Consider the following 24,550-nt stretch of genomic DNA (forward strand, 5'->3'; position numbering starts at 1 on the left):
CGCTCTCTTCAACCGGCTCTTCACTTTCGATTGGGAAATAACAGTGATTGAGAGTGATACTCTGTAAGTTATGATTTGTGATAAGATATTTGGCAATTCGTTTGAAATCCTTTTCCTGTGGAGGAATGCAACTAACTAAACCAAGACTCTCAAGGGTAGTATTTTGCAGTAACAGGTTGGTGAGAAGCATCTTGTCGAAAACTATTTGGTTTTGATTGAGTTTGCATCTCTTGATATTCTTTGAGTTTCCAAGCATGTGAAGAGATTTGTTCGTAATTCCACAATTTACAGCTTCAACTTCCTCCAAACGTTCAAAGGTAAAGAGTACCAGAATTAATCCTTCATCTCTGATATTCAATCCATTTAAAAAGAGCGATTTCAATGACTTTTTCAATGAATGTTGCAAATTACCGCAGTGAGCAATTAAACCCTTCAATACATTGACACTCATTGGGTTATAGCTCAAATTTAAGGAATTTAAATTCTTCCAATAGCAAACTGGCGTTTGGTTTCTTGGAGAGGAAAAGAGTGGTGACTGATTCATAAATCTATCATTGAGCGAATTTCTAGACAAGTCCAGATGCTTGATACGATTGCAGAGTGGAGAGTTTGGTGAAAGGAGAGGAGCTACCTTGGCATTATCCATTGAACAATTCCTCAAAATTAATTGTCTGATAGAAGTTGACTGACAAATGAGAGACAATCCCTCAAGAGTAATTGGGTGATTGCTTAAATCCAAAAAGGTCAGCTTTGTGTTGAGCTGAATGTCCTTTAACCCAGGTCCCTGTATCATTGAAAATGAGTCTGGATTATTGTTATCAGTTTGAATGAGCCTTCCTTTACACTTAAAGTTAGTAACCACATTCTTTCCTGCATTGGTCACAAAGAGATATTGAATGGCTTCATCTCTTGTTTCCATACCACTAATATCCAACACACAAAGATTAGGATGATTACTCACACTAATACATATCACATCTCCAATATTATAGTCAGTATTTTTACAATAACGTAATGTAAGTCTTTTCAAATTCTTATTTTCTTGGAGTTGGCAAACTGAATTGTGAGAAAGTCTCGATGACAAGTATTCAATCTTCAAGTTTATCAAGGTAGGAAGGCCAGAGAATAACAATTTGAGTTGGTTTGGTTTGAGCATTACCTTACTGAGTTCCAATGTTGTGCAGGTAAACAGCTCAGGTTGTGAATTGAACAATAGCGTACCGTCCACACGTGTTCTCCAAACAAAGTACTTGAGATTTGGCAAGTTTTGAATATTTACAGTTGACATTTCTTTCAAACTACCAATTACTAGTTCCTCAATGTTATTCATAATATTATGGACACGGTTTTGATTCAAATTACAGGTTATTTGCTTTGTTTTCCTGTGGAATAGTCCGTGATGTTCCTTGTGATGAAGTTGAGTGCTCTTGTCATTTGCACCTGTTTTACCACTACTGCTGGCCTCGCCATCCAATAATAATGAATTCATATCATCATTGGTAATGTATTCAGTATTAATATAGAGTTTCTTTAGAGATTTCATGTGTTGCAATAGGAAAGGAAGCTTTCCTTTCAAAGTGGAAAGGCAGGAATAGTTGGAATCAGTTCTAAACTGGATAAAAGAGAGAGATTCAATCTTTGCAAGTGGTACTCCCTTGAAAAGAGGCCCTATTTCCGTAAAATCAATATTAAAATTGTCTGATATGTAAATATGTTTGAAAATCAAAAAGTAGTCGTGTGTACTAATGTTTCCTCGTTGGAAGAAACCCAATTTAAATTTTCCAAAGAATAATTTGAAATAATTATCCTTATTGAAGGATGTTTTTGTTGTTTTGGAGAGGTATCTTCCAAATGGAAGAGAAATAAAGTTCATAATGTACAAAATTAGTTGAGGATTCAAAAATTTCTTAACATGGGTGGTGATTGGATATTTATCCACTACCAATCGAATTAGAGGAGGTGACATATCATTTCTATGCAAATCACTATCCATATTACTAGTCGTGAATTTTCCAATGGTTGATTTTCCAGGTTTGTGTTTTTCCTTCAAATCTCTCTTGATGGCTTCTCGTTGTAAAAGTCCTGGATCCAAACTTCTTCTCATATCCTCACCTGTATCTGCAATTACTTCCTCACTTGGCACTTTTTTAAGGTCGTTACTAACTTCGGAATCGTGTTGTTTTTCATGATTTCCTCTCGGAGACAGTTTTTCAATGAATTTCTTTGGTTTGCTCAGAGCATTAAGGAATGATTCTTTAAAACTAACTTTTCTTGGTGTCTTTTTACGTTCCGATGAACCAGATGGTGGTGATGATGATGAATTAAAACTAGTATTAGGACTTGCTGAACTTCCACTGCTATTAGGTGAAGAACTCAACCCATCTTCAGGTGAATTTGGTGATAAATTCAACATGGTCGTTCTTGTTGTGATTGGATTCTGACTACTACTCTTCGGCTGTGCAAAATGTATTAAACTTCCAGATTTAACTCTTGTACTTGTTGTTGATGAAATATTCATATCATCCAATGTAGTAGATGTGACTGCTGAATTATTTGATGAATAATTCATCTTCCGAGATGATGATGAAGGTGATAGAGGTGTAGGTGGATGAGTCGTAATCTCAAAATCACTAATCATTGTCTTTAACTCACAAACACCAACCGATTGGCTTCTTCTATGGCACGGAAGACTTCTCTTCAAAGGCTGCTTTGGAGGTGATGATTCCATCCCTACTGCCTCCATCATTCCCAAACAACTACTACTACTACAAGAGCTATCACTACTACTCATAATACTTTCACAACTACTACTACTACTAAAAATCTGGTTGCTGCTGTTACTCATTGCCAACAGATTTTCCGTTGAAGTGTGGGTACCAGCTAGGGATGCAATATCGTTCCCGCTCATTTTTTTTTAGTTTGATTTTATAACGTTGAAAATCCAAACTTTTTCTTTAATTTTCAAAATGGAGAAGGAGCTTTTAGTAAGGCGGACTTTGAGTGGAGGAATTGGCTGTTGGCGGATGTAAGTGTTGGACATTTTCAACCTGTTGGTTCTGTGGAACTATTACAAGATTTTTGAATTCTACTGAGCTAGGTAAAAGATAATGAACTTTTCACAGGAAATTGTAATACGACCAGCATCGCTTAGAATTAGGAGAACAATCCATTTACAGAAACTAAAAATGAAATTTCCCATTGTAATATTATGAGAAAGTTCCTTGTTGACCAACAACCATTGGTTGGCTTTGCATTGTTGCATGGAAATAATTTCCTCAACCAAATATATTCATTAGCGTGTTTGTGGAAAGTGATTGGTGAGTGAAATCGCAATGAAAAGCAACAATAGCTTAGTATTTCATTGGGTCATCCGTAAAAAAATGAGACGTATTCACAAAAACGCCACTTGTCAGTATTTCTTCTTGGCTGTTTGTTTAGTTCTCTGTGGAGTGATGGTTGTTCTTGGTGGAAAGCCAAACAATACACCTGCTAATGATCCTTCTTTGATTCAAAGAATTAATTCTAAAAATCTTGGTTGGAAAGCAAAAGCTCACAAAATTTTCGAAGGTAAAACTTTAGGAGAATTGAAGAAGATGTTTGTGGTGGATCCATCTGTAATGGCACACTTTAAGGATGCCATTGATATGATCAATCAACAGGCTAAGGAGAAGGAAGCAAATCGTGTTGGTAATAACAATAATAATAATGGCATTTCCTCCAATGTTTCTAAAAAGAAAGGCGATAGTATCAAGATTAGAAAAACAAAAGGAAATAACAAGAACCCTGGAAAAAAGACCAATCCTTCTTCCACAAAGAAAAGCACTGCTTTCAAGAAAACTAAATCCAATAAGAAGTCCATGAAGGTTATTCCTCAAAAATCTTCATCACCTCCAAAAAGAAGCAAACCTGCCACCAAAACTAAAGTACGCTCTCCAACCAACAGAAGAAAAGTTACCACAACTGTAAAAGCAACTAAGAAAGCAAATAAGAGAACTCTTAGAATCAGCTCTGGAGGTGCCAGCACACTTGCCGCTGATGGAAGTGGAATACCAGAATCATTTGATGCTAGAACTAAATGGCCAAATTGCAAACCACAAATAAGACACCAACTTGAATGTGGTAGTTGTTATGCCTTTACATCAACTGGTGCATTGGCTCACAGATTTTGTGTTGCATCTCGTGGCAAAGTTTATCCAAATTTAGCACCAGATTATCTTGTCAGATGCAATTCAGAGACGAAAGCATGTAAGGGTGGAAAGACAACTTCAGCCTGGGATTTTTTGGAAAAGACTGGAGTTCCAACCAGTGAGTGTGTAAAGTATCGTTCTGGACATTGGAATGTCCAAGCATGTCCAGATGTTTGTGATGATGGAGCCACTCCATTGAAAATGTACAAAACTAAACCAGGAAGTTTCAAGCAATTGCAAGGAGAAATGGAAATCAAGAGATCAATCATGAATGAGGGCAGTGTCCACACCATCATGATTGCCCTTCGTGACTTTTTGACCTATGAAAGTGGTATCTACACAAGGAATTCGGATACACTTGTTGGAATTCATGCTGTGCAATTAATTGGTTGGGGAAAAGAGAAGGGAGAATCTTATTGGATTGGAGTTAACAGTAAGTTAATTAACTAGTTTTTTGCATCCTAAATGATTTTACAATTTGCTTGATAGGTTGGGGAGAAACTTGGGGATTAAATGTAAGTAATGCAACTATTAACTTTTAGCCTTATCAATTTCAATAATGTAGGGATATTTCAAGTAAGTTTGTTTTTTGAACGATTTGAATGTTTAACATTTCACAGAATTAGAATGGGTGAAGTCGCCATTGGTGGTCAAACTCATGCAGCATTACCACAACTTTAATATTGTTAGAATAGTAATAAATGTTTTCCAGTAAGATCCTCGTGGATGGAAAATTTGTGGTGATTAAACCATTAGCATCACTTGGAAGAATCCAAGCAACAATAAATTATTTCGATATAATTGCTCTTTTTTGCATATGGGTCCAATTAAGGTATTTGACACGTTGGTATAGAAGAGAATCTGCAAGTTTTTTTGGCTGATTTTCTGAGAGGTTCATTTCGCGCAATATTTGTTTTGAATAACACTTTCCTTAATTGATATTCGTTAAATTGGTTGTTTTATTGGCCATACAATTTTCTGAGTATGTTTTACAATCTCGGGGCTGACTTTAAAAATTCAAATATCTTTTCCCAATCAAATCTCTAAAGACTTTGCGAAGTATTTGATCTAATAGTACCTAGTGCCTTGTAAATTGTTTGAATTGATTTGTTAAAAGTCAAGAAGAGGATGGAAACAATATGAATTAAAGTTGAAAAGGAAAAATTATTCATCTCTCTATTTTCCCTTAAATGTTTGGTTGACTCACTAAAATGAGATTTGATCACGTTATATTCTCCAAATTTTCTTGATCTATCTCTCCAAGAGTAACCACTGTTAGGTATTATGATAAGGGAGATACATTATTAATAATGTTGGTTTTTTGAAAAGGTGCGTGTCCACGCGACTTCAATGGATGGTACTCTACCATCTACGGGTATGTAGTGTAATTTTTAGGAATTGAAGAACAATTCCAGAGGGAGCACAATTAAGGAAAGCGGTAAATAGGTGTAAAAACACGACCAAAAAGCTCCAGTGATATAGAATGAATCTGTAGAAATTTTTCCAACAATAAAAAAATCCTTAATATTCCACTAAGGACCTTGGGATGGGGAACTCACAACCAACCAACATAACTCTATCAAAGAAGGTACCACCATCCTCACGCTCTCCTCAACCACAGCCAAAACAACAACAATACAGAGTGCAACCATCCTCTCCAACTAAAATTCTGCCAGCAACAATCATTAATGAAACAATATCATCCTCTCCAAAGAAGACCAATAGCAGTAGAAGGTCTTCTCTGGTGAGTGACTATGAAAGTCCAGAGCTATCAAGTTTGGTCTTTGGTTTTGTTGTGGGAACACCTCCAAAACGCTCTGATTCTCTCTCAAACAATAGTGACACGACTAGTGTTATGAGTTTCGGGAGCCCTCAATCAGCACCTCCAGTCTTTAGCCCATCCAGAAAGAGAAGCCAATCATTGTACAAGGAGCAACGAATGGTAAACTCGTGCAAGGAATTGAAGAAGAATAGAATTATTCCTGTCAATGCTGAAGTTGCCTTACCAAAGTCAAGTAGTATGCATGCCCTTCGTACAGATAAAAATGATGGAATCAGCAGAGGTAGATCATCAACATTAGGCTCTGTTCCAAAAAATGGCATTTCCAGAAGCTCGTCATTCAGTAATAATAATGGTGGTATTTCTGCTGTGGTGGCCAATCCTTATTCTATTGTTGGTCCAAGTAGTCCTAGCTCACCTAGATCAATTCCTTCTTCTCCTTCCTCACCTAGCTCTCCGCTCCTTCTCTCTCTCTTCTCATCATCATCTTCTAATATGATAGCTAGCAGCAATTCGCCTCCTTTGTGTATTGGAATTAACAGAAATACTGTTCCATTAATACATGTCTCAACACCTGAAGAACCTCATGCTTATGAGCACTTATCGCCGACAATCCAAGAAGTTCTACTCTCCAAACTCGATAAAACATCCAAAGATAAGGCATTGAAAAAGCTTTCTAGAGAATCAGCCTTTGTAAAATAGTCACACAAATGTGCCATAATAATTCATCCAATGTAAATAATAGATTCCATTCCCATCCTAAATGCTTGTATACTAAATGCGTGTATACTAAATGATCATCACTGAATTCTGTAATAAACCGTTCACCCTCTCTTATTTATTCAAACTATTGGCCAATTCTTCTTGTGTGTAAAACCCCTTAACACCTTCCTTGGAAAGGAAATAGTTTGCACATTGGGCTATATTCAAATTGAAACATTCCATAATACCTGAGCCAACAGTTTTCAGATAGGATACGTGCGCCTTATTTACAATCTCATCTGAAAAGCAACTTGTTGTGAATGAAATAATTGGACATCCATCCACTGGATGGATACCTACAAGTACTATATTCCCATACCAAGTATTAAATAGTTTGTATTCTGCAACTCCTGTTTTCTCTTCCTGCTCCAAACATTTTCCTACAATTTCATTGAATTGATTATCCAATTTTTGTTGAACAGCATTTCCTCCCTTACTATGACACTCCACATGTCCATTCTCCTGTGAAACAACATCCACAAATTGTGAATATAATATTTTGTGTATCCTTCCGAGTACTAGATTGTTGAATTCTTGATGAGTATTATTAGCACCATCGAAAAGGCTTGAATGTTCTTTGTGATTATAAATTTCAAAAGAATTTCCCTTCTGATTCTTCCTAATAAAACAGACACCTCCTCCGTGCCATGTTCTCGACACCCGAGAGAATATCATTTCATAATTCTTTAATAATATTCCTTCCGAACTCAATGGAGGAGATGAAACTCTTGCTCCACTAATACTAGGAGCATTAGATCCACTTCCTTGTGGTTTGCCTCCGCATAGATAGACATTAAATCGATCAAGATTGCAATTTGATCCGTATGAACAATACCAAACGTGTTGTTCTTGTTGTTTTTCATCTTGATGATGGCTTTGTGCTGACATTTTTTTGTGGTGATGAAATGGATTACAATTTAGTATGAAATGAATTTAGATTACAATGCAGTGAGAAAAGGGAATACGAATATTTTCATCATCTTTCTCATTTTAACCACCTCCATTATATTTCAAAACTGTACAACCTGGTTATTCAATATTGCTTACAAGAATCATCTTAAACCTCCGTATTTAATCCTCTTCACTCCAATAAAAACGAATAAATCCACTTCTTACCTCTTCCATAAAAATCAAGGCATATTCACCTTCCATATTCCTCTTAATCTAAACTAACTCTCTTTACATCACCTCTCGATTTCTTATGTTCAGTAGCCTTTCCAAAAAAAAGTTCATCAATCCTTCATACGCGTTTCATTGTTGCTCTACTTTGCAAATTTCATAACCCAAGAATAACCGCACAGAGGCGGATGAATATTCTCGTGTGCTTGTTTGGGCATCGGATGATGAAGACAACCAACGAATTGAAAGAATAACAACAATAAGAATAACTTATTTGCTTGGACTGAAATATATATATTTACTTCAGCAAAACAAAATGACTAGAGATATATCCTCTCATCAGATAGTGCTATCGGATCAAAGTCTAGCCAACAATCAACAGCAGCATACATCCAATGAAAGTAGTGATGGCAGTAGTACTTGCAACCAGCAACAGCATCACCAGGAGAATAGTCCTAGACAACAAGAACAACATGTTTCAATTGTAAATAGTTGTCAATCAGAACAGTCTTGGATTGCTTTGACTCCGAGGGATTCTTCAGAGCATAATCATCATTGGAATAGTAATAACAACAACAACACTCCACCATGCGTACAATCCGTACTTGTGGATGAAAAGAAGGAAGAAATGGAATTAGAAGATGTTTGTGGCAGTTTTATTGGAAATCAAAAAGAAAAACAATCAATGAATGAAGAACTGAAAGATATTTGTCAGGAGATGAAGGGTATTGGAATATCACCCAGTGCATTGCAATTAGAGTTAGCAGAGAAGGGAGAATGTCTTCAAGATGTAGGTCTCATTTCTCAGGTTTCAGTCTTTGGAATTTCATGGTATTACAAGAGGACGAGGTTGCAATTTTGTTACAAGTGCTGTTTGCTGTCGACTCCATTGTTGTGTCTATGCTGGAGCACAATTCTCTTGCTTACCTTATTCTTTGTTGCATGTTTTGGATACTATTCTCACATGCCAATTGATGGCACTGGATCATGTGCTACTCTATACTATAGTGAAAATGTATTTGGTCCTATTGTAACAATGGCTGATTTGAATTTGGAAAAGGAGAAACTATTCTTCTCCTCTCTGGATTTTATGAATTCTACCACCACTTCAGATAATTTACCAATCAATTATTACAATACTCTCATGACACACAATTCATATCATCGAAGAGGAATGATGGCTTCATTCATTCCTTCAATGAATTACGAACACGACTCTTTAACAAATCAACTCAATAGAAATGTTCGAGGATTGGAGCTGGACATTCACTTGAATAGAAGAACGGAAAGATTTCAGGTTTATCACATTCCACTCATTGATGATAAGAGTAATTGTAATTGTTTTTTAAGTTGCCTTTTGGAAATTAAGAATTGGATGACAACCAACACCAAAAACAATGACAAACCAGATCTCATCACCATTTTCATAGAGCCAAAGTATGCAAGAGACTTTGTTCCATTCTGTAGAAAGGAAGACACACATACCCTTCCAAATTTGATGAATGAAATTCTTAGAGTATTCTCACCAGAGCAAATATTGACACCTGCCAAACTTAAAGGAGACTATTCAAGTTTGAGAACAAGTGTTAGTGGTAGAGGATGGCCTTTGAAAAGTTCAGTCAAAGGTATGGTTCTTTTTGTTCTCAACTTGTGGGATGAGAATGATGAATGTAAATATCTACTCAGAAATGAGAAATCATTATATTCCAATAATGTAACCTCCATGGATTTAATATTCTACAGGGAGTATTGGAATAATATGGCCTCCGCTAAGAGTGATTCAGTATTCTTTGAGGTTGACGATGCTAGAGTATTCATGAATACGAGTGCTGTTGAACCAATGCTCGTTTCCAATGCTCTCCTCGATCAGAATACTTTATACGTAGAGGATCCTAGCTATATCATTTCTAGTCCTGTTACAAAGGCAGTCCAACGTGGCTACATGATTCGTTGTACAGCTGGAGCTGTTACTGAATTGAGAGCTCGAATTTCGATGGCCAAGAAGAAGAATCCAAATCTCAAATTGAAAGATTTGAGTAAAACAGAGGCATGTCTTAGAAGTGGAGCTCAGTTACTCAACACTGATTATCCCTATGCTGACCTATTTTTATCCCTCTTTACCAATCAAACCTTCCAAAATCCACTCTTTTCAAATAACAATAATGGATAGAATAATTTTATTGGTTATTTTCTGATGTGTTCTTCATTCTCTTTTGATAGATTCTGAACACAATAATACATCCAAGAACTTGATTAATAATTTGTTGAGCATAGAGCACAAAAACAAGAGCAATTTTGGTGGCATCCCACTCACCATCCTCTTCCATAACATGATAGACCAAAACACCTGAAATAATTGTATCAATGAAGAGAGCTCCCAATACAAATCCACACATTATCAATCTCTTCTTTACAAGCAAAATTGGAAGAATGGTAACCAAAACACAAGGTATCAAGTGCACAACTGAATTCACAATGACCATGGCAGCTGTATAAAAGAATAGAATTGAAGTAATGACAATAAAGACAGTCATTAATCTATTCTCCTTCACCCACTCAATAATATTCCTTGGTTTGTTCTCCACTTCATCTACCTTGATATGGTGTGCCTCAATGTCAACATCAACTGGAGCATGAATAAGAGTTGGTTGAATCATTTCTGGAGTTTCTCTTGGTAAATCATAGATAATTTGTTGTTGTGGAGGAATCATGACTGGTTGACTGTAATGATTTGGATTAATGTATTCAACAGGTTGAAACTCTTGGGTAGTAGTACTGTACGGATTTTGATGATCATAAATAGTGTCATGAACTAAATTGTCATTGTAAGGAACACTTGCTTCTTGATGCATTCCATATTCGATTGCAGAAGATTTATACGAATCTTGGCTCATTGGTTGTTGGTAATTGTTATTATTATTACTTGCGTTCATCATTTCTACTGACTGAATTTCTTGGTTATTGTATTGATTTTCAACTGGCTCTTCTTGTTGAATAGGAGACGAAACTTGAAAATATTGATTTGAAACACTTTTGAAAGATGCAAATTCCAAATCAGATTCGTCTATTTCTTCTTCGCTTTGAGAAATGATACTAACTGGTGAATCAAAAGAATTTGAATAATAATTTTGATTAATTTGTAAATTGAGAGAAAGCTGTGGTTGATTGGACGAAACTGTTTTACTACTATTCGAATAATCAAAAGCTACAGTTGTTGGAGTTGAAGAAGGAGGAGATGATGAATGAATAATAAGAGTTGGAACTTCCTCTTCGTAATTAGAATCTTCTTGTTGAAAGTAAGGATTGTGGTTTAATTGACTTGTATTTTCTTCAACTGTTTTCTGGTTGTTAATGCGAGTCATTTTCTAATTAAATAAATAAAACGAAAATGTTTTTAAAGAATTTGAATCGATTCATGAAAAAGACTATTTTTGTCAAGGAAATTTAAATGCCCCATTTTTGGAAAGTAGATCAAAAACAAGTACTTTCCTGTTATATAAATTAGTTTACAATTTATTATTTGCTTTTAAAATTTGCAAGTAATTTATCTTATTCACAGGTGCTGATGATTTCTCACTGATCTGTTCCACTTTCAGTTCGGAAATCAAATGCTCAGGATGTTTGTAACGTTTCGAATTTAAACACCAAACTCCAAAACCTTTCATTGCTTCCTTAATCGAGTTTCTTACTTGACAAGTTTCCATCCTTTCCAATTCCATAAGAAAATCATACAATCTAGCAATAGTCATCAAGAAACTCTGTTCTGTCGATTGTTTAGTTTCATTTTGTAAGCAAATGGCATGGTTGACCAAAGTTCCATCCCTCAATTCTTTAGGAAAAGATGCCAAATCATTAATTAGGAAGAAACATTCATTGGAAATTCGTTGAAACTTTTCAATTTCCAAAGTGGTCACAAAATCGAATTGTAATTTAGCCATTTCCATATATATCGAACCTAGAGAATCAATTCTTCGCCACTGATCACATTTTTCAACTGAAATTTGACTTCCATCAGCCCAGTAAGTTGCCATCTCCAAGCTTGTTTTGAAATATTTCACCATTTCGAATTGTAATGTTCGAATCTGAAACTGTGTGAAGAATGAACAAGAGTTGAATAATTCGTCCATCACATAGAGACCTAAACGAATCGATGGATTGTGGGTTCTTGAAAAGTACTCTTCTTGACCTTCAAATTTCTCAACCAGTTGTATGTGCGTGATCAACTCCTTTCGAATAGTTTCGTCTACATCTTTCAAACAATCACAAGCGTCATCAACAATTGACAAGTACAATGTAATCAATGCAAATATCCTCATAATCTTGTAAGAAACTTGTGGAAACGGTCCACATGCGCATCCACAACAATCAGCAATTCCATACTTGTGATAATTATCTGAAGGAAATTTGAAAACTTGAAAACACAAATTTTGTAATTCTGTTGTAATTTCCTTGCAATGTTTGTTGATTTTTGGTGAAGAAGGATTCCATAGCGTTGTTATTTGTTGATAGTATTCATCGATTGACCAATTCATTTCTTCAAGAATAGTTTTCGGTTTCGTCTATTTTTCTGTTGTTACTTTTTCGAAACTGCTTGTGGATTCTCAAAATAATGGAGCTAGTAAGCAAGGTCGGCTTGTTTACTCAACACCTTGTGTTTGATCTATGATGAAAATGAAGCGCTTTTCATGGAGGAACGTCACTTGTCTTGACTCTTTGTGACTTTTATGGACGTAGGAAATAGTAAGTTTGGCAAGTTGAGCATTGACCCAATTGGGATTTATTCAATAATTATCTTGTTTCCATTCCATATTTACCTATTTTCTTCCATCATTCTTAATAACAATATGAAAAGAAATTATTAGAAACTGTAGTTTCATTGTGGTGTTACTGGCAACAGTGTTAGAGAATGATATTGGTTTCAACAATAACGTTTTTCACTGACTAAATGATTATATTGAAATTTATAAAGTGTTGATTATAATAATTATCATTCAACGCATTGTATGGAAAACATTCCTGATATTAAAAAAGACTACAGCACCACAGGTTCCCAAGTTGTCTCCAACCTCAGTACTGATGTGGCTCGACTATACTTAACTTCTCAAATCGGACGGGATGAGGTGCATTCATCGTGATATGGCCGTAGCCATTCATAATCATAAAATCTGAATTTTAAATGAATTCCCTTGGTCCAGTATTGAAAATTGAGATAGTAATGATGTTGTTCGCCATTCTAAACCTTAAATTAAGGTTTACCAATAGTCTCAACCTTAAAAGTAAGCCAAGGCAGTATCCTATGTTATCATGTGTATTAATTTAGGATTCCATGCAAATTAAGCAACTCTTTATTTAATTTTGATTATTTATCTTTCGAATATTGTTTCTTTTCGGTGAATTTCACAAAATTAAGGTTAGTTCCAATCAATTTATCAATTAAACAATACCACGCCCCATAGCAGTCTTGATAATGTGTATGATGATAGGTATGCTCACTGGCATCCAATAAAATTGACTTGGTGACAGGACTAGTTCTGTAATATTTCATAAAATCAAATCCTGAATGAGAATGAATTGCTTCAAACGTCTTAACCACAGTCCAAACAAAAGACCAAAATAAATGAGCATGTGTCAATAAAGGACCACTCATGACAGCTGGCACTGTCACTAAAAATTCAATTGGATGAAAATATTGAGAACCAATTGAGACTGAGTATTTGATTTCATGATGAAGGTAATGAACATACTTGTAAACATATGGAATTTTGTGTAATAGAAAGTGAACTATGAATGTGAAAATGTCATCACATAAAATAAATATTGGAATGATGACTAATTGACTGACAAGTGACTCGTTTTGTAAATCTTGATAGCTGCGACTGAAAGGAGGTGGAAAGAACACACCCATCAATATACTCACTGGTAATCCAATTAAAATATGAATTTTCCAAACTTGTTTTACAATTTTCATGTAAAGTTCTGAATCGAGAGGCGAGTTTTTTGGATTTATCAAGAATTGATCCATAAAATTCAAATATTTGTTGATTATCCAATGAACTGAATGTCCATTTAGTTGTCTTGTCTTTGCTATTTGATAAATAACAAAAGGTCCATTCAAAAACCAAAAAGAAATTATTTGACAAATGACAGGATAAATTCCATAGCATACCCATGAAGGAACTGATTCAATGTAGGTCTTCCATAAGTACTCCAACATTATTTACCAATTATTTTCCTAGAATGATGAGTAAATTTGAGTTGTTTCAATTTTTTTGAGGTGATCACTGAAAAGTTGACAATATTTGCCGTTCTCACATTGTAAACTTTGTTCTGTTGTTGGAAAGTAATCACTTCTCTCTGTTGAATGTTCCACTGTCGGTATTCTATCCATATTTCCATGATGAAGTTTCACTTTATCTTTCGAATAATGAAAAGTTTAGTTTGCTTTAACTCTTAGTTGTAAAACTAATTAGAAACATTGTTTTTTTATTAACTTCCAAACAATATTAAGGGTTATATTCTCATATTCAGTTTCCACTTTAAATTGGCGCCAAAATTATTAAGAGTAAATTTAAATATTAATAAAAAATTATTTAAAAAAAAATGACCAAAGACAATCAGCATCACAACCCAACGGAAGACGATACTACACTCATCAAGGATTATCCAACCATTCGAAAAGAAAAGCTAAAATTCCGAAAATCTCTCATCAAAAACGCCCGATCACAATTTTTAACTTTTAATCTTAGATGTCGATTACGTAAACCACTCACCGATGAAGCAATAATTGCTCTGAAGGATTATCTTGATGTGGAGAAGAATAATTTTACTACTGTTATGCAAACTATTGTAACTATTAGGGGCTTAGTATCCACTGAAAAGAAGAATGTGTTGCACATGACTTCTGTGATTATTGATAGTGGAATTGCTAATTGTATTTTGGAGTTTTTAAATTGGGATGCGAGTAAGATTGCTTCTACTATACCGACAAATCAACTGGACAAGTTTTATATGGAAGTCACGTGGATTATTTCCAATATTGCCTCTGGAACAACAGTTCACACTCAGTATATTGTATCATCAGGTTGCATTCCAAACATTGTCAACATTCTTGAAACACATACAAATTTATTGGTGAAAGAACAATGTGTTTGGGCTCTGGGAAACATTGCTGCTGAATCAGTTACCTGTAGAGATTTGGTTTTGAATTTAGATGTAGTGCCCTTAATAGTGGATATTTTAACTATGGAAATCGGTAACATTAGTAATAATATTGAACTGGTTAGAACTGGTAAGTTATCATTTACTCATGTATATAATTTGAATCGTTTAAGTGATTTGGTGTTTAAAAAATATGTTGGAAAAGACTCCATTTCCACCAAAGAAAACAGTTGCAAAAGCAGTACCAATTCTTACAAAGCTGACTGTTTACTCGCAAGACAAGGAGATTATTGATGATGTTGTTGCAGCTTTACATACTGCTTTTATCATTTTGAAACCTTCAGGTGTTGCAGATGCCTTAAAAGCACAAATTGAATAATAGGTTTATTGAATATTTGAGTGGATACTAATTTTTCATTTTCTCTCCATCTAACTTCTAGTTCATTGAATGTTTGGAATTATTTCTTTCAAATTCTCCACTCACAAGAACAGTGGAATTAAAATTAAGATTTGGTTCTTTAAGAATACAATAGACCAAAAGCTACAATTTTATCGTAAAGTAATATTGTAAAGTGTTAATTAATAACCTGGCCATTGTAATTGGATCTTTTTACGATTTAACGAACTCGTTAGGAACATTAGAAATCATTCCAAACATTTGTGGAAAATCCTGATTTTTAATGTTTTTAAAATTGAAAAAAAATGATCAACATTCGTCTCGATTATCCACAGGCATTATTTGCCCATCCTACAAGTGGTAACATTTATTTTAGTGATATTAATAATAGGAGGCTATTCAAATACTGTCCCTTCTCTGCCGAATTAATTACACTTTCCGATAGTGTTGGTACGAAATCCCTCTATGTTACCAAAGATGAACAATACTTGTACTTTACATCATCAGACTCACACACTATCAAATTGATGGATTTGAAGAGTGGAAAGGTTACAATTATTGCAGGAATGGAAAATGTTGCTGCTTTTAATGGGGATGGAAAGTCAGCATTGGAAACTAGTTTATTTTCACCTTCTAGTTTGATAGTTTTTGAAGAGGAGAAGGAGATTTACTTTTATGATATTCAAAATCATCGTGTGAGAAAGATAACAAGTGGAGGAATTGTTGAAACTGTTATAGATGTTGGAGATTATCCTACTTTTAAAAAGAATTCAATGCAAATTAATTCGTGTTATGGACATATGAAATTTTCTCAATCAAGAAAGTTCCTCTACATTTCTAATGAAACATACAGTCTCTTTAGAATTGACATGGAAACAAAAGAAGCCACTTGTATTTTCAAGAAATACGCTTTAATGAACTGGTACCTGACTGACGATCAAATTTATGCAACATGTTATTGTGAGGTTGTTAGAATTGATATTGTCAATTTATCAGCACATTCAATTATCGATCTTAACTCGAAAGGCGAATTTAAAGATATTGTTATACTTGACAATAACACAGCTCTGATAATGATGAAATATCATGAAAATGAACATGAACCAATAAGATTTGTTTGTTGTAAATTGAGACTTTCGGATGGTAATTTGCATTCTACAATTATCAGAACTAGTGCAAACAAACAATATGAGGAACCTAGAAAATTCTTCTTTGTTGGTAACAGTGCATTCAACATTCCCAAACTACCAAGAGATACCAAAATTGGTAACGTTATTTATTTCGAACCTCTGTTAAAAAAAGTTGCACCAATATTGTACAAACAAATCCAACAAAGACAATTCGATACAGATGAGATACAATACTTGGTTGACTATTGCATTTATCATAATTACAATGATTTTAAGGAGGTAAATTCTGAACTTATGAAAGGATTACAAAGTTATTTCAAAACCGAATTTGATCCAATATTTAAACCACTATTGGAATATATTCAGAAAGTTTCTGGTATGATTCCTCCATCACAAGAACAACATAATAAGAGAAGATTTTTTCAAAAGCCAAACCAGGAATCACCAAATAATGAAGAGCTAAATTTCACAAAGAATCATCTCCCTGAATTATTTAATGATGTTAATACCTCTGACTTTTCAATCTTTTTGAATGGCAATGAATGGAAATGTCACAAGACTATCCTTTCCAAAAGCAAATTCTTCAAAACACTGACCGAAAGTTCACACGCATTTTCTGACAAAAAAGAGAATGCCTTTTATATGGATGCAGACACCAATCCAACAACGGCAGAAATTATTATCAAATACCTATATGATATTCAGCCAAATGTTGATACGTTATCAGCAAGTGATATTTTAGAACTCGTTCAATTATCCAAACTTCATGAATTGGACTCTCTTGGACATGCTTGCATTCAAAACCTTAATATTACACTCAATCTATTTGACCCTCTTGCTCAATTCATTGAAAAATACGATTTAAATGAGTTCCCTTCCCTCTATCAAAAACTTGTTCAATTCGCTCTGCAAAACACTCACGAATTGCTTGAGAATATTTATGGAGGAGAGCTTGCTAAATTGCCTTCCTTTGTGCTGACTCCTCTGTTGGCTAGTCTTCCACAGTGGGCTCAATTTTATCTCCATAAACAATTAAAACAATAATATTACAAAATATTGAATGTGAACAATTATTTTGTGTTTCTAGTGAAAAATTTGCAGGTGTTGGCTTATTCGACTATGTTGAGGGTGAGGATTTGGGAAAGATTGTGCAAACAGTGAATTTATGCTTAGCATTACTCCAAATACCAACGTCCACCTCTTGTTTCTGCCCTATATATTCTTCTAAACTGTGTTTAATAGTGCCATTTCTCAAAATTCTTTACCATCTTGTCTTCATTCAATGCAGGTTCTTCACACTGATACACAACAAAGTTCAAAAATGGCGCCAATGAACCTTATTACAATCACCACAATTTGATGGAAAATTGCAATAAAAAACAGCAAAAAAATATTCATCACAACATATCAACCCTCTTCATAGTAGTAACAATAATATTTTGATTAACTAGTAATTTAATATATCATCAAGAAATGACAAAGAAAACCAAAAAAGGAGCAAACATACCACCAACCGATCACTCTTCCGATGAGAAATCAACTCTATTGCACAAATTTGATGCTCTCGATGACATTGAAATTATAGGGAAGAACTTGATGAATGTTAGAATATCAGCACTGTTGGCCTTCTATAAACAGTATTTGAAAGAGCAACAGGAAACAGAGAGGGCAATAATGTTGCAAAAGAAGAGTCAAAATTCATCTTGTCAAATTCCTGACTTGTATGATATTTATGAAATGTTTCCACACATTCCATCCAAACGTATCAATGTATTATATCACGAAGTTTGTAATAATCATGTGGAAGGATTGGTTGATGTCTTGTTAACTCTTGATCCGAATGATTTACAATACACGGAAGATATTGTTGAAGACAATTCTTCTGAAATTGATACATATGTAAATAATTATGCTACAGATTTGAAGAGATTTGACATGGCAACTGTAGCCAACCAATATTTAGATCCTGCTGTTTCTGATCTAGAAAAGGATTATCTGCAAGCTGTAAAGATTAGAAAAATGGCATTCGAAGAGTATGGAATTTATGAGGAGGTTGAAATTCATGAAGAATCACAACCAAACATGGATGAAATGAATGATGCAGAAAAGGAATGGTATTATGAAATGAAATTAAAGAAGGAAAAATTAAAAAAGGAACGAGAATTCATTTTGAAAAAGATGAGAGAAGAGAAAATGTCCAGAAACACCAGATACTATTGTAAAGGAGAAGAGGAATTACTGAATAGTACCTCAAACGAAATCAAGAGATATCAATTTACTAGAAATATAACATTTGATTTCGAAGCAGAGTATTTCCACTTTAGAATTGTAGAATCACACTTTGATAGACTCATGAATAGGCAAATTTATGGTTATCAAGGATATCAACAACCATATCATATTTCAGATGTAGAGTACATTGTAAATCCTGAATGTTTTAGAAAATTCTATGCTTGCAAGAAGGAACTCGCCAAGAAACACAACTTTTTATACGAATCCATGAATTGCTACTTGCTATTCCATGGTACATCTGATGTAAATATGGAAAATATTATCAAGACAAATTTCATGTTGAGTAAGGTTGGTTCCAGTACCGATAAGGGATTCTATGGTGGAGGTTTCTACTTTTCAGAAAATCCTAGCATGTCCATGTAAGTTATTTTCAATAATCTCAAATCATTCTTATTTTCTATAATTTCCAAATCATTCTCAATAGTTCATACTCGAGAGGAAATCCAAACCTGCTGGTTTGTATGGTAATGGTTGGAAAGGCCTTCCACATGACAAATGTTCAACTGGGAAGAGATTTAGAAAAGGGGCACGATAGTCATGTCAGTCCTGATGGTAAGTTTTATTATTTTCATTATTTCTCAATACAATTATTACAATTATTGATTAATCATATCAATTAGGATGTTCTGAGGTGATTATTTTCAATCCTGACCAAGTTATTCCAATGTACAAGGTTAAGTATGCTGCTGGTCCTCCTACTTTTGATAACAAACCAAGACATTAATAGAAATAAAAGTAAGTGTGTATAATATTTCAATGTTTCTTACAACAATATTGTAATTATCTACAGATATTCCGCACGTGCGGATCCTGGACACCATTTGGAAGAACAAAATTCCTCTTTAATATCAAAATGTCAAATATCAATGTTGCATATCAATACAAGTAATGAAGTCCAATGAACAGTGTTATTCCTTCACATTTCTTCAGTACTTGATTTTCTAAACAACTTGTAACAACAGTACCTGCCACTTATCAAAAAAAACATCATGTCCATCTCCATCCAATTATCCAAACCATTCTTTCATCCAGGTGAACTTCTTCAAGGAAACGTTGTTGTTTCTCTCCGTCAACCAATCCAAGCTTCCAGCAACTTGTCTCTCACATTCAAAGGAAAGGAAAGAACCAAATTCCTCATCATTGATGATGACATTCAATTAGGATACAAAAGCAGAGTGAGAACTGAAACACACATCTACAAGAAGAATGGTAAAAAGACACTCATTAATTTGCAAACCATTGCTGGAACATTCACAGGTGGAATTGCAGCAGGTGAATATTCATTTCCCTTCCAAATTGCATTACCAGCTGAATTACCTCAAAATTCGAATATTACAATGAAAGGTCTTCAAGATACTTACAAAGGAGCTATCGTGTACAAACTCAAGGCAATTTTAGGACATCAATTTTGTAAAATCTTCATTCCAATAGCTCCACACATTATTCCACAACCATTGAATGATTCAAATGAAAAGACATTCCTTTTCGGAGGTAGTGGAAAGTTGAAAATGAAGACTGAGATTCCAAAGAATGTTTTCCAACCAGGTGAAATGGTTCCTATTAAGGTTAGCATTGAAAATGAATCAAAGAAAGACGTCGATTCTCTTAAAGTTAAACTAATGAGAACTGCCACTATTTGTTCTGATGACCAGACTATTGAACAAGGTCCAGATGAAGTACACAGAATGGAATTTGAAGGTGTTCCACAAAAATCAAAAGCCGAAAGAATGTTAAATTATGAAATTCCTAAAAAGACGACACCTTCCACAAATGGAAAATTATTGAAAGTGAAATATCATTTGGATATTGAATGTGATGTTGCTATGGCCATTGACTTGGAGGTCCATCCAGTTGTAGAAATTGTTTACCAACCTCCATGTGTAGAACACAATATTTCATTCTATGAAGATTTACCAAAAAAGTGGAAAGCTTTATTCTCTGAAACTAAGGAAGAATCATTTGATAAGGTGGATAGAATGATATTTGGTAGTGTTTCTGAGGTTTTACTTTAAATATTTCAACAACATGGTAACTTTGTATATTAATCCTTGTAATTAAATTCCTTTCGAATATGTTTAAAGAGATTCGTTCTCTTTATTGTGCCGAAATGGTTACCATAATGATTACAATCACCAAAGACTGAAATGAAACAAGCAAATTGTATTATAAATTTCGTAATCAAGCCTCCTGAGCCTTTCACTTGTCAAATTGGCGTTTTTTTATTCCACATCTTTTAAAAAAACAACAAAATGCTGTCAACCAAGCTTTCACTAGCCTTCATCCTCGCTAGTTTATTGACCTTGAGTTTATTCTGCTCTTGGTCTTTGAGAGTTGTCAACGGTCAACAAGTTTCCAAGTTGACAGTTAGAGAAATTTTCTCTCCAAGTGCTGATAGTGAATTATGGTTGAATCACGAATATGCCTTGGAAATGGCTCACCATCCAATGTTTGATGACCATTTGGAAAGTGTTTTGGCTGATTTGGATGGTTTCGAATTCGATGTCGAATCTGATGAAGTTTTATTAGAATACATGAATAGTTTATCTGATGCTGATGCCAAATTCTTCAGAAGAGCCTTCAGAGGAATCGGTAGAGCCTTCAGAGGTATTGGAAAAGGAATCAGAAGAGTTGGAAGAGTCTTCAGAGGAGTTGGAAAGGGTTTAGCCAAAATTGGAAAGGGTAAGTCAATGATGAGAATTTTCACACAAAATGTGTTAACAATTTTACTTTTGTTGTTGTTGTTATGGATATATTGTTGTGGAATTTCTTATATTGCATAGGTGTTGGAAAGTTCATTAAAAAGTATGGTAAAATCATTCTTCCAGTTGCCTTGACATTTGCAACTGGTGGTTTGGGTGGTTTTTCATTGGCTGGTTCATTGGGAGGTACTTTGGCTAAGGGTGCTGCCTTGTTGAGTAAGGTTAGTGCAATTGCTTCTAAGGGTAATGCTATTTTGAATGGATTGAATTTGGTTACTGGTATGTGTGTCTTGTTTCTATTTCTTGAATTTTAACACAAATTGTAAAATTTATTGTAAAATTTATTGTAAAATATTGGACTGATTGAAGGTGGTAAATCAAAGCTCCTTGGTAAGGTTTTGAATTTCACAAATAAGGTTACAGGTGTTTTGGGTAAGGGCTCAATGCTTTTGGGTGCTGGTAATTCATTGGTTGGTGGACTTTCTAATTTCAGTTTGAAGAATATTGCCTCTCAATTGAAACCAAGCGAATTGTTCAAGGGATCAACTTTATTCGAAAAGGGATCAAACTTTTTGAATAAGGCCTCTGGATTGATTCAAAAAGGACAAGATTTTACATCTAAATTGAACACCTTAACAGGTAAGTATATAATCCTTTGTCTATTTTTCAATAATCATCATAATGTTGACGAAACGAAACAGGTGGCAAGATTAAGATCTTGAACAAGATTTCAAATACCTTGGATAAGGCTCAATCATTTGCTGGAATTGGTACTGATGCATTGAAGGGATTGAATGGTGGTTGGAATTCTTTGAAGAACTTGAATTTGAAGAATCTTGACATGAAGAGTTTATTGACAACTGAAAATATCAAGAAGGGTTTGTCAAGACTCGATTCTACCATTTCCAAGACTCAAGACATTGTTTCTCGTATCAATGACGTTACTGGTGGTAAGAGCAAGTCTCTCAACAATATCTTGAACGTTTTGAATAAGGGTCAACAAATTGTTGGTGTTGGTAATACTGCAATTGACAGATTTTCTGATATTAAGGGTGCTGTTTCTAATTTGAAGAATTTGAAGAATATTGACATGAAGAAATTGTTCACTGTTGATGGAATTCAAAACAGCTTGTCAAAGCTTGATAATACCTTGGGTAAGAGCAAGGAATTCCTCTCTCAAATTAATGACATTAGTGGTAAGTAGTAGTGTTGTGTTTATTTTCGTGTTGATCGATAATATTTAATTTTCTTGAACTCGTGTCATATTTCAGGTGGTAAGAGCAAGGCCTTGAATAACATTATTCAAAAATTAGAAAAGGGTCAACAAGCTGTTGGTATTGGATCAACAGTTGTTGATCAATACAGTGGTATTAAATCATCCATTGATCAATTGTCTAGTTTGAAGCAAAATGATTTGAAGAAACTCTTAACTTTTGATAATATTCAAAATGGTTTGGGTAAATTGAATGGTGCTTTGGCTGGTGGTGAAAAGTTGGCCACTCAACTCAATGAATTCACCAATGGTAGAAGTAAGACTTTGGTTGAATTGATTTCCAAGTTGCAAAAGGGACAAAAGGTTACTTCTGTCACTTCCTCAATTTTGGATGGAGCTAAGGATGCCAAGGAAAGCATTGAAAAGTTAAAGACCTTGAAGAAGGAAGATTTGAACAAGTTATTGACAGCTGAAGGTCTTCAATCTGCATTGAATAGAATGGCTACTGCTTTCCAAAAGGGTGAACATATTGCTTCTCAATTGAATGAAGTTACCGATGGAAAGAATAAGGGTTTGACCAACTTGTTATCTGCTCTTCAAAAGGGACAAGCTCTTGCCAATGCTGGTTCTACCTCAATTGACAAGATTAATGGCATCAAATCAGCTGTTGAAACCTTAAAGACCATCAATGGCAAGGATTTGTTCACTCAAGCAAATTTGGAAAAGGCCATGGAAGGAATTAGTGCTGTTTATGAAAATGGAAAGGGATTAGTTGACCAAGTTAAGGAAGTTAGAAATACCTTCAAGAAGAATGATCAACCAGCTGTTGAAGCTCCATCTAATGAGGAACCATCAGCCAATACTGAAACTCCATCAACTGAAACTCCAGCTGAAACTCCAAATAATACTGAAGCTCCACAACCAGACGTTGCTGAACAACCATCTGCTCAAGAAGGAGAAGCTCCACAAGAAATTGATCCAGCCACCGCTGCAGGATAAATCTGAGTGAATGATTTTCCACACATCAATAAATATAGCTAATGTTGGAAATATTTACAAATTTCTTTATGTGAAATAATAACTTGACAAAAATTCACACAATCACATGCCTTTGTGAATGAATCAAACTGAATCAAACCCTAACATTCCTCAATAGGAACAATCTAACATAGGACATGATCCAAGAAATAATCGTAAATCCACTCAATGGTAATAAAATAAATCCTGCTATCATCAATCCATCATGTGTATATGGATCCAAATTCTTTGCCACATATGGATAAATGCACATGAATAAACTTCCAATAAATATCATAATCATGATAACTAACACAACAGTGTCGAAAATATTCAATTTCGAGCATTTAAAAAATGGTTTTGATGCATTTCCAGTTTCATTAGCATCATTCTTATTGGAAAGCAATTGTTCTCGTTCCTTATTGCTCAAAATTTCTTCCCTACTAATGAAAACCTTTCGTATCTGTGAAAAGATGAGCATTGCAAACAAGATCAAAGCCAAAACACCAATTCCGACAATGGAAAATCCATAAGGTTCTGGCAATCCTCCGAATGGTATCAATGCAGCACACAAGCCATAGGTAATCCACAACAAGGGATTGATAACATAGGTCATCCATGTGAGAATATATCTCAGAATGTGTTCCCAGTGTCGAGAGGCCAATAAACGAAGAGATTGCTGATAGAAACGACCCAAGCGTTTCATCATCTCTGTTTCCGAGAGGACGTGAACAGCATGCATTAGAGACATTTTTTATATGTGTTGTGTTGTAAATTGAGTAATGGGGTGCTCATT

At 34.6% G+C, this 24,550-nt stretch overlaps 14 protein-coding genes across 14 annotated transcripts; 8 read left to right on the forward strand and 6 right to left on the reverse strand.

Moving 5' to 3' along the window:
* Window positions 1-455: 455 nt before the first annotated feature.
* NAEGRDRAFT_64315 (uncharacterized protein) lies at window positions 456-2,908 on the reverse strand (the record flags this gene model as incomplete). The annotated part of the gene is made up of 2 exons (XM_002680604.1): window positions 456-548; window positions 632-2,908. The coding sequence occupies 2 exons, from the start codon at window positions 2,906-2,908 to the stop codon at window positions 456-458; spliced, it is 2,370 nt and encodes a 789-aa protein (XP_002680650.1).
* Window positions 2,909-4,046: 1,138 nt separating this feature from the next.
* On the forward strand, window positions 4,047-4,702 carry NAEGRDRAFT_3397 (uncharacterized protein; the record flags this gene model as incomplete). The annotated part of the gene is made up of 2 exons (XM_002680471.1): window positions 4,047-4,620; window positions 4,677-4,702. Coding segments are annotated over 2 exons (600 nt in total), but the record flags the coding sequence as incomplete, so codon positions are not given.
* Window positions 4,703-5,733: 1,031 nt separating this feature from the next.
* On the forward strand, window positions 5,734-6,669 carry NAEGRDRAFT_64317 (uncharacterized protein; the record flags this gene model as incomplete). The annotated part of the gene is made up of 1 exon (XM_002680472.1): window positions 5,734-6,669. The coding sequence occupies one exon, from the start codon at window positions 5,734-5,736 to the stop codon at window positions 6,667-6,669; it is 936 nt and encodes a 311-aa protein (XP_002680518.1).
* A 106-nt stretch (window positions 6,670-6,775) lies between these two features.
* Window positions 6,776-7,617, reverse strand: NAEGRDRAFT_78743 (uncharacterized protein; the record flags this gene model as incomplete). Its single annotated transcript, XM_002680605.1, has 1 exon — window positions 6,776-7,617. The coding sequence occupies one exon, from the start codon at window positions 7,615-7,617 to the stop codon at window positions 6,802-6,804; it is 816 nt and encodes a 271-aa protein (XP_002680651.1). The 3' UTR covers window positions 6,776-6,801.
* Window positions 7,618-8,144: 527 nt separating this feature from the next.
* NAEGRDRAFT_57262 (uncharacterized protein) lies at window positions 8,145-10,018 on the forward strand (the record flags this gene model as incomplete). Its single annotated transcript, XM_002680473.1, has 1 exon — window positions 8,145-10,018. Exon 1 carries the CDS (start codon window positions 8,165-8,167, stop codon window positions 10,016-10,018), a length of 1,854 nt encoding a protein of 617 aa, XP_002680519.1. The 5' UTR covers window positions 8,145-8,164.
* A 292-nt stretch (window positions 10,019-10,310) lies between these two features.
* On the reverse strand, window positions 10,311-11,210 carry NAEGRDRAFT_78745 (uncharacterized protein; the record flags this gene model as incomplete). The annotated part of the gene is made up of 2 exons (XM_002680606.1): window positions 10,311-10,569; window positions 10,662-11,210. 2 exons carry the CDS (start codon window positions 11,208-11,210, stop codon window positions 10,528-10,530), a joined length of 591 nt encoding a protein of 196 aa, XP_002680652.1. The 3' UTR covers window positions 10,311-10,527.
* A 144-nt stretch (window positions 11,211-11,354) lies between these two features.
* On the reverse strand, window positions 11,355-12,380 carry NAEGRDRAFT_64321 (uncharacterized protein; the record flags this gene model as incomplete). The annotated part of the gene is made up of 1 exon (XM_002680607.1): window positions 11,355-12,380. The coding sequence occupies one exon, from the start codon at window positions 12,378-12,380 to the stop codon at window positions 11,355-11,357; it is 1,026 nt and encodes a 341-aa protein (XP_002680653.1).
* Window positions 12,381-13,207: 827 nt separating this feature from the next.
* Window positions 13,208-13,753, reverse strand: NAEGRDRAFT_31446 (uncharacterized protein; the record flags this gene model as incomplete). The annotated part of the gene is made up of 1 exon (XM_002680608.1): window positions 13,208-13,753. One exon carries the CDS (start codon window positions 13,751-13,753, stop codon window positions 13,208-13,210), a length of 546 nt encoding a protein of 181 aa, XP_002680654.1.
* A 695-nt stretch (window positions 13,754-14,448) lies between these two features.
* On the forward strand, window positions 14,449-15,385 carry NAEGRDRAFT_64322 (uncharacterized protein; the record flags this gene model as incomplete). Its single annotated transcript, XM_002680474.1, has 2 exons — window positions 14,449-15,136; window positions 15,180-15,385. The coding sequence occupies 2 exons, from the start codon at window positions 14,449-14,451 to the stop codon at window positions 15,383-15,385; spliced, it is 894 nt and encodes a 297-aa protein (XP_002680520.1).
* A 323-nt stretch (window positions 15,386-15,708) lies between these two features.
* NAEGRDRAFT_64323 (uncharacterized protein) lies at window positions 15,709-17,577 on the forward strand (the record flags this gene model as incomplete). The annotated part of the gene is made up of 1 exon (XM_002680475.1): window positions 15,709-17,577. One exon carries the CDS (start codon window positions 15,709-15,711, stop codon window positions 17,575-17,577), a length of 1,869 nt encoding a protein of 622 aa, XP_002680521.1.
* Window positions 17,578-17,966: 389 nt separating this feature from the next.
* On the forward strand, window positions 17,967-19,580 carry NAEGRDRAFT_78746 (PARP-domain-containing protein). The gene is made up of 3 exons (XM_002680476.1): window positions 17,967-19,184; window positions 19,250-19,377; window positions 19,446-19,580. The coding sequence occupies exons 1-3, from the start codon at window positions 18,007-18,009 to the stop codon at window positions 19,547-19,549; spliced, it is 1,410 nt and encodes a 469-aa protein (XP_002680522.1). The 5' UTR covers window positions 17,967-18,006; the 3' UTR covers window positions 19,550-19,580.
* Window positions 19,581-19,814: 234 nt separating this feature from the next.
* Window positions 19,815-20,837, forward strand: NAEGRDRAFT_64325 (uncharacterized protein; the record flags this gene model as incomplete). Its single annotated transcript, XM_002680477.1, has 1 exon — window positions 19,815-20,837. One exon carries the CDS (start codon window positions 19,815-19,817, stop codon window positions 20,835-20,837), a length of 1,023 nt encoding a protein of 340 aa, XP_002680523.1.
* A 237-nt stretch (window positions 20,838-21,074) lies between these two features.
* NAEGRDRAFT_64326 (uncharacterized protein) lies at window positions 21,075-23,736 on the forward strand (the record flags this gene model as incomplete). The annotated part of the gene is made up of 5 exons (XM_002680478.1): window positions 21,075-21,504; window positions 21,606-21,803; window positions 21,894-22,163; window positions 22,226-22,720; window positions 22,796-23,736. The coding sequence occupies 5 exons, from the start codon at window positions 21,075-21,077 to the stop codon at window positions 23,734-23,736; spliced, it is 2,334 nt and encodes a 777-aa protein (XP_002680524.1).
* A 133-nt stretch (window positions 23,737-23,869) lies between these two features.
* Window positions 23,870-24,505, reverse strand: NAEGRDRAFT_64327 (uncharacterized protein; the record flags this gene model as incomplete). Its single annotated transcript, XM_002680609.1, has 1 exon — window positions 23,870-24,505. The coding sequence occupies one exon, from the start codon at window positions 24,503-24,505 to the stop codon at window positions 23,870-23,872; it is 636 nt and encodes a 211-aa protein (XP_002680655.1).
* Window positions 24,506-24,550: the final 45 nt, after the last annotated feature.

Source organism: Naegleria gruberi (assembly GCF_000004985.1).
Source record: "Naegleria gruberi genomic scaffold NAEGRscaffold_9, whole genome shotgun sequence".
NCBI classification, from domain to species: Eukaryota; Heterolobosea; class Eutetramitea; order Acrasida; family Naegleriidae; genus Naegleria; species Naegleria gruberi.

Coding starts and splice junctions, on each gene's coding strand:
- NAEGRDRAFT_78746 (XM_002680476.1), top strand. CDS start 18,007: ATGACAAAGAAAACCAAAAAAGGAGCAAACATACCACCAACCGATCAC. Junction 19,185..19,249: donor GAAAATCCTAGCATGTCCAT/GTAAGTTATTTT, acceptor CATTCTCAATAG/TTCATACTCGAGAGGAAATC. Junction 19,378..19,445: donor TAGTCATGTCAGTCCTGATG/GTAAGTTTTATT, acceptor CATATCAATTAG/GATGTTCTGAGGTGATTATT.